General features: G+C 27.1%; 1 protein-coding gene across 4 annotated transcripts in view; it reads left to right on the top strand.

The window, feature by feature from the left end:
- The window catches only part of LOC129981662 (cell adhesion molecule Dscam2-like), a 391,964-nt gene that overhangs the window by 235,653 nt on the left and 143,324 nt on the right, over positions 1–12,987 (top strand). For all 4 annotated transcript variants that reach the window (XM_056092595.1, XM_056092594.1, XM_056092593.1 and 1 more), the window contains one exon: positions 10,503–10,664. In XM_056092595.1, coding sequence (XP_055948570.1) covers positions 10,503–10,664 — 162 coding nt within the window. The remainder of the gene's footprint in view (positions 1–10,502; positions 10,665–12,987) is intronic.

Here is a 12,987-nt window from a genome sequence, read left to right as displayed (position 1 = left end):
TCTTTATGATAAATAATTTTATATTTTAATATAATATTTCTAATTCGATTTATATTACCGTAATTGTTGCAAATGAAAGCCGAGTTTGTTAATTAGAAGTTAATTAACTTCTCAGTTAAATAGAAGCTTCAGTTAAGACTAAGATTTCTAAAAAAAGCTCCAAGTTAAATTAATTGTTTGAGATAAAAAAAAAAATCCTAATGTTACAAACGTCTGAGACAACTTCAAAATGAAAGAAGTTATATACAAATCAGTAATTCATATATAAAATATTATGTACATGTTGCATACTGCATGTTGATTTTACCGAATTAATGTTTTTTGAGACTATTGTGGTGAAGAGCTTATAAGTCAGTTAACAGCTACGAAGCACAGGCAACTGCTTTTGTCTTGTGGTTCGGCTGCGAACCACAAGGTCCCAGGTTCTATCCTCGCTTATCACAAACCGCTACAATATTCTTCCCTACAACGATACCAGTCCAATCCTTACCAGTCAGTTTGCTATCGTATATAATAAAACCTTGCGATCAATTGAGAATTCACTAGGCAACATAGTGAATAGAAATATTTCGGAGTCAAGGAATGACACATTGTTTGGCACAAATCTGATAGAATATCAGCTTTAGGGAAAAAAAAAAAACTTATAGGATGTTCTTGAATGAAATGCTAAAAAATGTTGTTCTGTCATTTATTCATGGGTATTAAATGTTATGTCACCTAATCCTGTAGCATTTTTTAACTCTAAATTGACGATATGAACTGTTTCGGGAAATGTTTTCGAGAGGGAATTGTTCTAGTTATTAAAAGGATCATTTGCTGTTATAGAGACTACTTCAGAACAGCACTCTACTTATCTGATCATACGAAACTTCAGGAAAGTAATGTATATATTACTGACGAACCTTTCTATAAGGTTTATAGAAATAATATGGCAATTCATTTCATATACAAGACAAAGTATATAAAATAGCTTGCTTTGTACACCTGCTATGGCGGATCGAAAGACAATTTAAAATTAATATCATTAAAATCTCATTGTATATGTAAATAAGTTTATAAAATGAAAAATTAACCACCAATCTTTTTATAAGTATTATGAAAATTATACATTATTTTTCATTAATAAAAAATCGAATATCCTTTGCCTTAAAACATGTATTATAACTGAAAAAACGTTTTCAAATTGTAAAAACAATGTTATAAAACATCCAAGTATCTATTATCGTTATGTTTAAATTTTAATTAATATAGATGCATTTACCACATAAATTTAATAAAATTATAAATATTTATCAAATTTTCCAATTAATTTTTATATGCTTTTTTTTAAGTTAAAAGAAAATTTTGCATTAGTTGGCTGAAAAATTTTGATTAGTTGGCTTTGATCAGTAAACAATTTGATACTGATACGTTTTTTATTTAGTGGTACTCGCAGTATAAATTTATTTTAAATTTAACTATAAATTTATCCAGAAAGAAAGCTCTAGAAAAAATCTTTATTTTCCTTTAAAAAGATAAATTTTAAATATTTTTCAAAAACTTTGAATTAGAAAAATCTAATTAGTTATTGAAATACAAAATTTATATTAGATAAATTAACTTGTCAAAGATGGTATTATGTAAATTAAATCAAAGAAGGTATTAAAGTCTTTCTTAAAAGCTACAACAATGAAAAAATAGAGCCCTAAGAGGAAAACATAATTTCAGCTCAATTATGATCATTATATATTAATTCTTTTTGTGAAAAAATTAATGTTACAGCTTTAACTTTTACAAAATTTGGATTTAGAAATATCCATAATGCAAAATAGCCTAGGAAATGTCTCGATGTAATTAGGACATTGAAAGCAAATAAGTACCAAAGTGATATTATGACATTATAATTTTTTCTTTTCTTTCCATTGATCTTTCTTTCATATATATATATATATATATATACCAAAATTTATAAATTGGATGTCTGGTGGACAGTCCAATAAGTTCAATAACGGATAGCAATGTTTTAGATAGCAGTAAAATACAAAAATGCTGATAACAAAACATAGTCGAAGCGTATACTAAGATAACATTTGGAAAAACTAACACCATACACGCAAGCAGTAAATCATTTTTTAACAGCGATACCGCAAAACATTCAAAGAGAACTCACCAGAGATAAACAATCCAAAGAGAGAATCCAATCCTTTCCGTTTCTCCTGTGTGTGCATCTGCGATTTTATTATTTTGATCACAAGACATCAAATCTTTGAAAAAATTTAGGAATGTTCAAATCCTAATAGAAATATCCCCAATATTTCAGCATTTTCAAAATTCTTCATTACAATCTTCTGATATTCATCAGTCGTTCAATAATCTTCATTTCATGACCAAATTCTTTGCCAAGCTTATCGCCAAGCCGGGAATCATTTACACAACGTTCATTTACTATCTCCTAGAGTACTTCGTAAAGATTTGTTTCATACTATGAAACCAAATGACAGGGAAAATATATTGCTATATCGTAAGCATATATATACATATAATTAAATAATATTAAAAAAATATTTTATTGTGCATTTTAAATTTATATCCAAGCTACAATTTGGTTTCAGCAGGAATCCATCACTTTTAGTAAATAACTAACTAAATAAATAAATTAGCAATAACTTTAGAAATATAAAATAAGGCTTGGTAGGAATGTAGAAGAGGAAACAGTCAAAGTTTGGCAGACTTCAGAATCTTGAACTCGTTAAGAGCGTGGAATAATGTCTTCGAGAATCATTAGATGGAACTCCTTTTCAATCGCAACGCATTCATGAAATGTACTTGATAAAACATGTGATGTTTCATTCAAGAATTGTCTGCTTTGCAAAAGTGATTTATTATTAAGCAGCTTTCTGTTTTGATTGGTTGAAACACTTCCAAAATGTAAATCCCAAGCAATTGTCCGCCAATACCACGATTTATTTGCTAGAATTATGAAATAATATGATGGTATAGACAGAGACATTAAAAAAATGCTTTCAGAATTCTATTTAAATGTTTCTGTAAATGATATCAGTTAAATATTCTAGATTCATTTTAAACTCAAAGAATTGTATTTTCGTAAGTAATAATTGCTAATTTATGCCTATAAAAGATGCATATTAATCTCTTAAGAGATTCATTAAATCGGTAAATATTACAATTTTCTGGACTATATTAACAAAGAATTTGCTTACCTATGCAATATAAGAATTTTAATATCCAGTAAAGGGCCTTTAGTTTTAGCACATTCATAATTATAGAAAAAATGGTGATCCTTTATGAATTTTCATTTCACTTTAGCGATAGTGCCTTTAATATTATATATATTTAATCAGGTGTGAAAAATACTTTCAAACAATGTGAATCTCATTATATAACAGTGCATAAAATATTAGCTATTGTGTGTAAAAAAGTAAAGCAATAGATGTTTTAATCAGATTCTTAGATTTTGAAGTTAATTTTTAGCCTCCATACCGCAGCCTTTCATTTTTCTCCATCCAAATTTATTTATTTGATTATTTCAATCCTTCAAAACATTCCTTTTCATTCTTTTCCCATAAAAGTTGATATATTTATTAATTTATTATTATTATATTTATTGAATTTAAATATATTTTTTTCACTTATCATTCATAATTTGGACTTTTGGTGTTTCGAATTTCAATAATTATTTTTTTATGTTTGTAAGTTATATTATTTTATATATTTCTTCTGACAATATTCATTACGTATATTTTTGCTAGCTGTCATTGACAATTTGTTGGGGTATTGGCTGGATTTACATTTCAATTAAATCTCCTATGCCCAGATTACTATGCGTAAATACCACAAGGAAATATTTTTGAGCATTAAATCTTAACAAAAATTATTGAATTAGAGGTGCTAATTCAAATGCTCTATACCTGCTCTTTTCATTTTGCGTTTGTATTATCCTAATTCTATCAAAACACTTAATATTACAGGACATAAAATTAAGTGCCCGTTTTATCCATCTGCTATCTTTCTTTGTACTGTTAATATTCTTTATTACTATCACTGTAAATTACATAAACATAATCTTTTTTCCAAAGCTTTCAAAAACGATAGAAAATCGCACAGTTTATTAATTAAGGAAACCACAAATACTGTTAAAATTTCAGTGCAACAAGGCAATTTATCATTGAAAACCAGCACAAAAATATTTTTTTGATAAATTTTTAAAATTTAGAAAAAAAATCATGGCAATTAAACTAGCGATATAAAACATTTTTTTTTTTAATTTTAATTTTAAGAGAACATGAAAAAAATTTTGTGTGAAAATATTTTTGGGAGTCCTAAAAATTACCAAATGATTGCTTTGTTTTTAATTATTTAAATTTCTAATTAAAGTTATAAAGACATCTCTGTTTTAAACATTTCCATCTTTCAAAATATATGTTTACCAACTTTGGTAGTTAAAGGTGTATTGACATATCTAGGTCCAGGTCTATTGTTGAGAGCAAATAAATTCAATTACACATAAGGGCAATCATTGTTATTGTTAGAAGAAATATATTGCCTATATTAGATTCTTTTGTATTATATGTGATTCAAATTCTAATGACAATACTGCATTATCAAAATTTATAGATCTCTAATGACTATTTTGAAATAAAAAATCATTTTGTTTGCGAAATATAAAAATATACAACAAATGAAAATATTCTGCTATAGAAATTCCAGGATAACATTTATTGTCTGGAAAAAATGGAAAAGGCAAAAATATTATAGAGTATAATTTTTTATTAGTTCGTTTTTTTCAGAAACAGAAAGAATTGCCTTCAGGTACAATTCATAGAAATCCCAGTGAATCACTTCAGGGGTTCATTGGATCTAAAGGAAGAGAAATCAATTCGTCTTTGTTTGGATTTCAAAAGTCAGCGATGCGATGATTGTATCCCATTGTTGGGAGAAAAAGAAAGGTTGTCACTGTTCTTCCACAATAAACTGTTAGGTTGATTTCGAGATTACCTATAACAATGAAAGATTGCACAACTATAAATAAGACAAAAGGACTAAATAAAGTATTCTCTTTATGTATATAAAAATAACATGGAAAAAAATTGGCAGATTAATCTCTCCATGTAAGATATTTGTGTAGTAAATAACTCATAATATGTCTGAGAGAAAGATAAAAATAACACTTCGGAAATAATATAGAACTTGCACTAAGAAGATAGATGCGTTTCTTTTATTATTTAAATAGGCTTAGAAAAAGAATCACTTTGTTAAAGGTTTAGGTATTTATATTTTACTTAAGCATGGTTATTATATCATTATGATATTTAATGCCATATACTTGCATTTTCATCGAGGTTAAACCATATCAATCATAATAGTAATCTTTTTCTTTTAACGGAAAAACTGAATCAACGTCGGCGTATTGGCCTAGAGTTAGCGAGTCTTCCCCGCGATCTGAGCGTCACGGGTTCGAATCCTGGTTCGGGCATGGCTGTTCATTACACTTTGTTCTATCTGCAAGGTGTGTGAATGTGCCCCCTGTAAAAATGAGTTGTGCAAGCAAGTCTGTGAGAATCGTCTTCATATGAGATAAAGTCAGACTTCTGCCCTCAAGCATTTAACCTCAGATACTACTGCGGCCCTGTTTCCCCGATCTCTTGTCTAGATTATTAACTTGAACAATTGAATCAGCATTTTTTTGTCCATTTAAATATCTACATCATCATGCATACAATTAGTATATTTTCAACTTTAAGTCTGAAATCAAGACTTCATTTGGCGTATATAAATAACAAAAAAGTTATAAATCGTAACAGAGCATTTTATTAAATAGCAGAATAGAAAAAAAATATATGAGGGATTAATAAACTTTGAATACCTATTCGATGCACTTATAGAGTATCATTATTTTATTTATTTCATTAGGAAATTTATACATGTATAGATTATTTAACTTTTAATTTGAAGATCATGTTGATCTTAGTATGCATCTATTTTCAACGCAACTGCACATCAATTTAAATAGCACAGACTGAGGAGAAACACTGAAAATACTTTTCATAAGATTCTAAGTGTAAACAACAACATAGTAAAATTCTGTTTTTACAAAGACATTAATAGATCAGCTATGAAAAATTATTTTTACTGTATTTCACATATACTTATAAAACTACAGAATATATATATATATATATATATATATATATATATATATATATATATATATATATATATATATATATATATATATATATATATATATATATATTATTTTATAATTATAAAAAAAATAGAATCTGCAACATAGTTTGATGTAGCAAAGATTAAAGCAGTAAAGAAAGACCTACAGAAAATCTTAATAGATACCGAGTTGATGTCAAGTCAATTTTCCGTAACTTTGGAGACCACGAAAGTCTGGTGGTAAGGTCTGAGTTCTTTAGTTCTGCAGATTCGGGCCCCGATTCAACCGAAGAGCTGCCTGATTTGGTGCATGTAATATTCGTCGGGTTCAAATGCCTTCAATTTTAATTACGAAGTGTAATGAGAAATTTTGAAGAATAGGAGGGGGGGGAGATTCTAGCTCAGATATCCTAAAAGGTGGGTTCACACGAGGCCAACTATTGCCCGTAATAGAAGGTCACGCCTACTTCAGGAAAATCACGTGACCGTAATGGGACAATGGCAAATGGTTGTCCCGTCGAGACAACCATTTGCCATTGTCCCACTGACGTTGTCTCAATTGTTCACACGAGGAAAATACAGAGACAACAATTGCGCGCAACCGTTGGCCTCGTTAACTGACCGCGGTTCAAAATTGCATGGTCTGTAGCAAAATAATCCTAATGATTGTCTCAAAAACAGGCTTCACTATAACTACTAAACTAAGGTCGCTTACTTTTGCAATAAATGTTGTGATAATCCTGTATCTTTAAGAAGAAAAAAAAAAAAGGAAGTATCTGAAAAAAATGCAAACATTTTGGATTTTACACTGGCACAGTTCAACTGGAAAATGATATACCGTGATAAAAATCTATATGAATAAGGAGGGTTAAAGTGAAAATCTAGTTTCTTATCTAGGATTATATTCAATGGTGAGTTTTCGTTTTGCATTTTGAGCGCTATTTCTATTTTTTAATATGCGATTTGTTGTCTTTTTGTGTTGCGAGTTGCCACTAGTGAAGTTCTTTATGTGTGCTTAAGCTATGTTTTTGTTACCTAATTTCACATTTCTCATGAAAGAAAGAATCTTTTTTAATTATATCCGGTCCATTTTTTATACGCTTATAGTACTAAATTCCCTTTGTATTCATCTAACAATTATCTGCAACAGTGTGAACGCATGTTTTAAATATTTTTCATTTAATGGCATTTTTAGTAATAATTTTAGAGTGTAAGATATTTTAGTGAATGATATTAAAAAAAAAAATAGTATTAACATTCTGAGCATCCAATTTTGCTTCAATTTTCCTTATTGCATATAAATTTTTTTTAAATGTAAATTTATGTAATTTTAAATGTAAATTAAACTATGTTACTGAATAATTAATAATAGTCATAATATCTAAAAAAGTCAACAGAGAACTTAAATAAACCATGTTTTGTTTATAATTATATAAAAAATGTTCCTATAAATTTATTTGTAACATTTGTAATGGATCATTAAGCATATGACAATCACTTCTTTAATCAGTTTCATAAAAATGTATGAACAGTATTATCTTTAAAGAAGGCTTAAAATTTTGAAATATATTTATCACTTGATACAGGTATTCAATTTTCTTTCCTCTGCCATATCATAAATCATCCATATAACAAAATGCATAGCTAGTTTTTCTTTCCAAAGAATGAGCTTCTTACAAAATAAGTACAGCGAATGTTGCTTCAAACACATTCTTTCATATGATAATAAATAATATACGACAGCGCATTTTATTACAACTGATATATGTGTGGATGTGAGAAATATTTCTTTTTTTACGTCTTCTTTTTAAAATAGCTTAACCCTTAAAGTATACATTTTCTCTAACTCCAATATTTTATTGTATATTTGATTCTTGCTAAAATCATGGTGATAATTATAATATCATATATATATTCTCATTGTCCTCAATAATAATAATAATAATAATAATAATAATATGCATGGTTACTAAAATGTGTTTGCGCTCAATTTTCAATATGATTAAAAATTCCAATGATAAAATATAGTCTCTCTCTCTCTCTCTCTCTCTCTCTCTCTCACACACACACACACACACACACACACACACACACACACACACACATATACACATACACATACATATACATATATAATATGTGTGTGTGGAAAGGAATTGACCTTTTTTAGTAAAAACTTATTTTTACTCCAATTTAGTAAAAGAAAATCTCGTTTCATTTTGGTAACATTGTAAACAATATTTAATGTTCTAGGCATATGCTTTCATATGCACAAGATTTTCTTAAATTTTTTTTGAATATATTTATATGTTTTTAAGCGTGGCTAATTTTTTAAATATTTATTAAAATGTTTAATTAATGATATATATTGGATTGATTAAACAAAATATTTTATGCTTTCCGTTAAAAATGCAGGTCACGAATTATTTCAGTTGCATAGAAAGTATTATTTTCATAGCAAAGAAAATAAATATTTTTTGAATGTCTTAACATACCGAAACCCATGTGGTATCAACTTATGCCGGATAAAAATAAATAAATCTGGATTGACAGGTGCTCTATTAATGTTCAATTTCTATGTCAGTTGTGCCATTAAAAACTGTTTTCTTACTTATATTCATGTTTATTAAAGTTTATAAACCTCTTAGTCCAGTTCTCTGTAAATATTTCTTATGAGCTAAAACATAAATACATAAGTAAAGTTAAAAATTTAGAGGAAAAGGAAGTCGGGTAATAAAAATATTATATTCATTTTAAAACCACCTTTAATCGTTTTTACTTGAAAGAAAAATTATATGTTATTTATCGTGATATGTTTTATACATGCAGTTAATATCAACGATAAACTAAAACAAAGACTTCGATAAAGAATTCACTGATTGTTTAAGATAGGCCCAAGACAAAATAATCAAAACTGACAGTTACCACAAATATATTAACCCTTTGCAGTCGAACGTCTTCTCTCAGCCACCATTCAAGTCGGTGCATCCTTTTGTTATTTTATTTTTTTTTTAATTTTAATTATTAAAAATGCCTCCAGAATGTTAAAAGGATGTAGCTTCCTTTTTCAGGAAAACTCAACTTAAAGCAGTTGTATGTATTTATTTTTTTGATGTAATAAACAGGTCATGTATTAATTGAATAATTATGCACCTAATTAAATTTTCGACTGCAAAGGGTGAGTTGTGATAGAGTTGCAAAATATGTGTAAAATAAAATATACTTCATTTTAATACGGAAGATTATTTTTTATATGTCGGATGGATAGGATCTTATATTTTGTATTAATTTTTAATCAGGAAGCTTCTTTTCATATTAAGCAGCAAAAAATAACATTTTTTGCATTTTTTAAAAACCTTTTTTATACTTTTATGTATGATGAAACTTTCAAAATAATTTAAAACTGTCATCATCGGTTATTCACAATCAAAAACTATTGTTCAGTTTTATTTATGTCATAGCATATATTATTTTATCATGAGGATTAATCTTATCTAGAATAATCGTATATATTGTAATTCAAACTAGAATAAAAACATATTGGTGAATAATCGCATTTGAAAACCTTGATTCGAAGTAAAAAGAGGTATTTTATACAAAATAAAACATTATTTATATGAAACTAAACTTTAAACCATAATTTTACCCTGTTATTTAGATAATTTGAGATTTTTATTGCTTTAATTAAAATAAAATAAGTTTATTCCAAATTTATTATTTTATCAAATTACTTTTAACGTAATTTCAAAATATAAATGTAGGTAATATTAACGTTTGGAGACATTTTGATATGAATTTGTGATTTCCTGAGATATTTAATGATTGAGTGAGATATTTAAGTTTGACTTTAGACGACTTTTGTTTGTAATTCAAGAAATAAAAATGGACAAAACAAAAAATATTGTATTTCTTATTCAGCTTGGATAATACAGTTTTAAAATTTGTTAGTTAAAAACAGAGAAACGTAAGATATTTCCATTTTCAAAAGAAAATTGCAGTTTTTAAACAAATATTCCCATTATAGTTATATATTGTTCTTCTCATTGCTTGCGCCATTGTTATTACTTATTTCACTTGGTAAATCATTATTATGTTATTAACAAAATATAAAATGTTAGAATAAAAAATTTTAATTTTTGAATCTTGAACTATTTTGGACATTTAAGAAAATATAAAACGCTATTTATATATAAATGAACAGATTTAATTTAATTATTTTTTTATTTGTAGATGTAATAATATCCATCCTTTTTCAAAATTGCTCAATCTATTCTAACATGAATATACTTATTGAAACTATCTTTTAACATCTATAACACGAATAAATACCCTTTCAGATGGGCGACAACTTCCCATAAACCAAAGGCAACGTGTCTTTGCAAATGGTACACTTCACATTACGGAGATGCAGCCAGGTGTGGATGATGGTCTTTACAGCTGCGAAGTGACTTATGGAAAAGGCATGCCGGTCACGAGGACATTTTCCATAGTTATAAGAAGTAAGTTTCGATTCATTGATTGCCATCTATTGACTAAATAATGCTGCTGCAGTTTTCGGATTTTTTTTTTTCATTTTTGCTAAGAGATAAACAGTAAAAACACTGAATTCTGTGAGAAAATATCTATAGTAACTAGAAAGATAAAAATTGTTGGAAATATGTAATTTTCAAAGATTATATAGAGTAACAAAAAAATATACTTTTTTAATTTAATGGTTTTATATTATTGTTACTTTAATAAAATTGTATTATCAAAATATTAGTCATTTTCAGACCATTTCAATGAATAATAGCCATGTAAAAGTTTTAATCATTTTTTGTTGATATATAGGAAATCGCCGAGGTCCAAACAGTTGCAAAAAGCAATAATTTAGAGTTAATTTTAAAAATGAATATTGAAGGGAATTTTTTTCTGTTTACACAGAAAGGATAGAAATGAGAAAAAAACATTTATTCGCCAACAAAATAAATTCATTTGTTAGCAAAAATTATAGTTTTAATTACAGACAGTTAAGGAGCTTTAAAAATCATTACTGTATTACGCTTTCATTTCAATGCATCAAAATAAAATTTATCAAGTGAGAAATGGTTTTCTTCTAGTTTGATTTCATTAACATAAAGTTTGAAAACAATATTAAGAGTATTTTAGAATTGACCTCGCAATTGTGTTTCTCGATCAGACGAAATGGATGATATTGGAACTATTAAGTTCTTTCAAAACTTCAATATTGCACTAATAGAAAGTAATAAGTAGAATTAGCAGTATTCCCTCTTATCAGGAAATCAAGTATCAGCGAAGAATGTATTCATTTTCACATTGGTAAGCCCGGTGCGATCATATCAGAAAACATATTAATGTCTAAAAATGATATGTTACTACTAGATTCATAATTAGAGAAATTTATATTTATGAACAATTTATCTCTCATTATTCTATTTTTTTAAAAAAAAATATGACTAAGTTCTAATTGAATTGCTTGAAAAACGTCAATGAAATAAAAATAGACTGGTTAAGCGGCAAAAAGGTTTTAAAAATTGGAAAAATTGCAGTTTATTATTATTATTATTATTATTAAAAAGAGGTAAAACTCAAAAATCTTCTAACTCAGAAGTTCTTGAAATATTGATGTTTGAATGATAAAAACACACAATTTTTTTAAAAATTTTCACATTGTGAAGCACTTAACAATTATAATACTTCTAAATTAATTGACTGCTTATTTTCTAGTTCAGGAACTACAGAGCGTGCTGAGAAATTATTCTACTAAATCTGAACAAAAAATTTTCATTGGCTTTTAATTTATGAGTCTTTTGTTAGAAAATTCTATCAGATTATAATTTGAGAAAATAGCATCTGAAGATGCAAAACATCATTAAAGCGTATATAAATGCAAATATAAAAATCAGTGTAACTTCCAGAAAAATAGACTTAGAAAACGAAATTCTAACAGTTTCATAAAGAAACCTGTTCAAACATTAAGAAAAAAATCATAACTTTGTCAAAAATTGCCCTTTTAATGTAATAACTAGCATTAACATATTATTCAACTAATTACGAGCTATCAGGTAGTTCCATTATGCATTGTTATACCAAAAGGTAATATTCTTTTTAATAATTTCAACAAAAAAGGCGAATTTTTGTCCGCACTCTCTCATTTATTTATTAATTTAATTTTTAAAGTTGTGCTGAAAATCATTTTTTTAAAATTAGAATCAACTCCTTTGAATTTCCCAATGAATTTATTGTTATATAAAGAACGTTCTCTCGTAGCCAATATGAGAAATACAATTATTATGTAAAAATATATGGTAAGAAAACTGATTAACTTAAAGAATTAAAGCAAACTTTAATTGTTGCGAAAAAGATGCGTAATCCGGTAAAATAATCTAAGTTATAGCAATATATTTTTGAAAAGAATACTTAACTTGAAGTTCTGATATCTTAACGTTGAATATAATATTTTCTAGCATTTAACATTTAGTTGTCTGAAAATTACTGTCATTAAAAAGATTTTCGTACCGCAGAACTTAAGTATATATTATGTTTCAATAATGATCATTTCATTATAATGTTAGCGAACGAAACTTGTAGAAAATTTAGTCTGGAGACTTACTACCGCTATAATATTTACCCTTCCTATACTTTTAACGCCTTAATGTAAAGTATAAGGCTCTTAAATTTTCAAATTTACGAGCAGAATAACTCGTTTCCATAACTTTTCTTACTACCATTTACGAAAATACTAATATTTAAAGATTAGAAACGGATAAAACTTTTAAAGAGTTTGTTACAGAAATGTCTGAAACATGGTAGCGAAATTTT

Source organism: Argiope bruennichi, chromosome 8 (genome assembly GCF_947563725.1).
Source record: "Argiope bruennichi chromosome 8, qqArgBrue1.1, whole genome shotgun sequence".
Classification (NCBI taxonomy): Eukaryota; Metazoa; Arthropoda; class Arachnida; order Araneae; family Araneidae; genus Argiope; species Argiope bruennichi.
The sequence above is the reverse complement of the archived record's forward strand: the minus strand, read 5'-3'. Positions and strand labels throughout refer to the sequence as shown.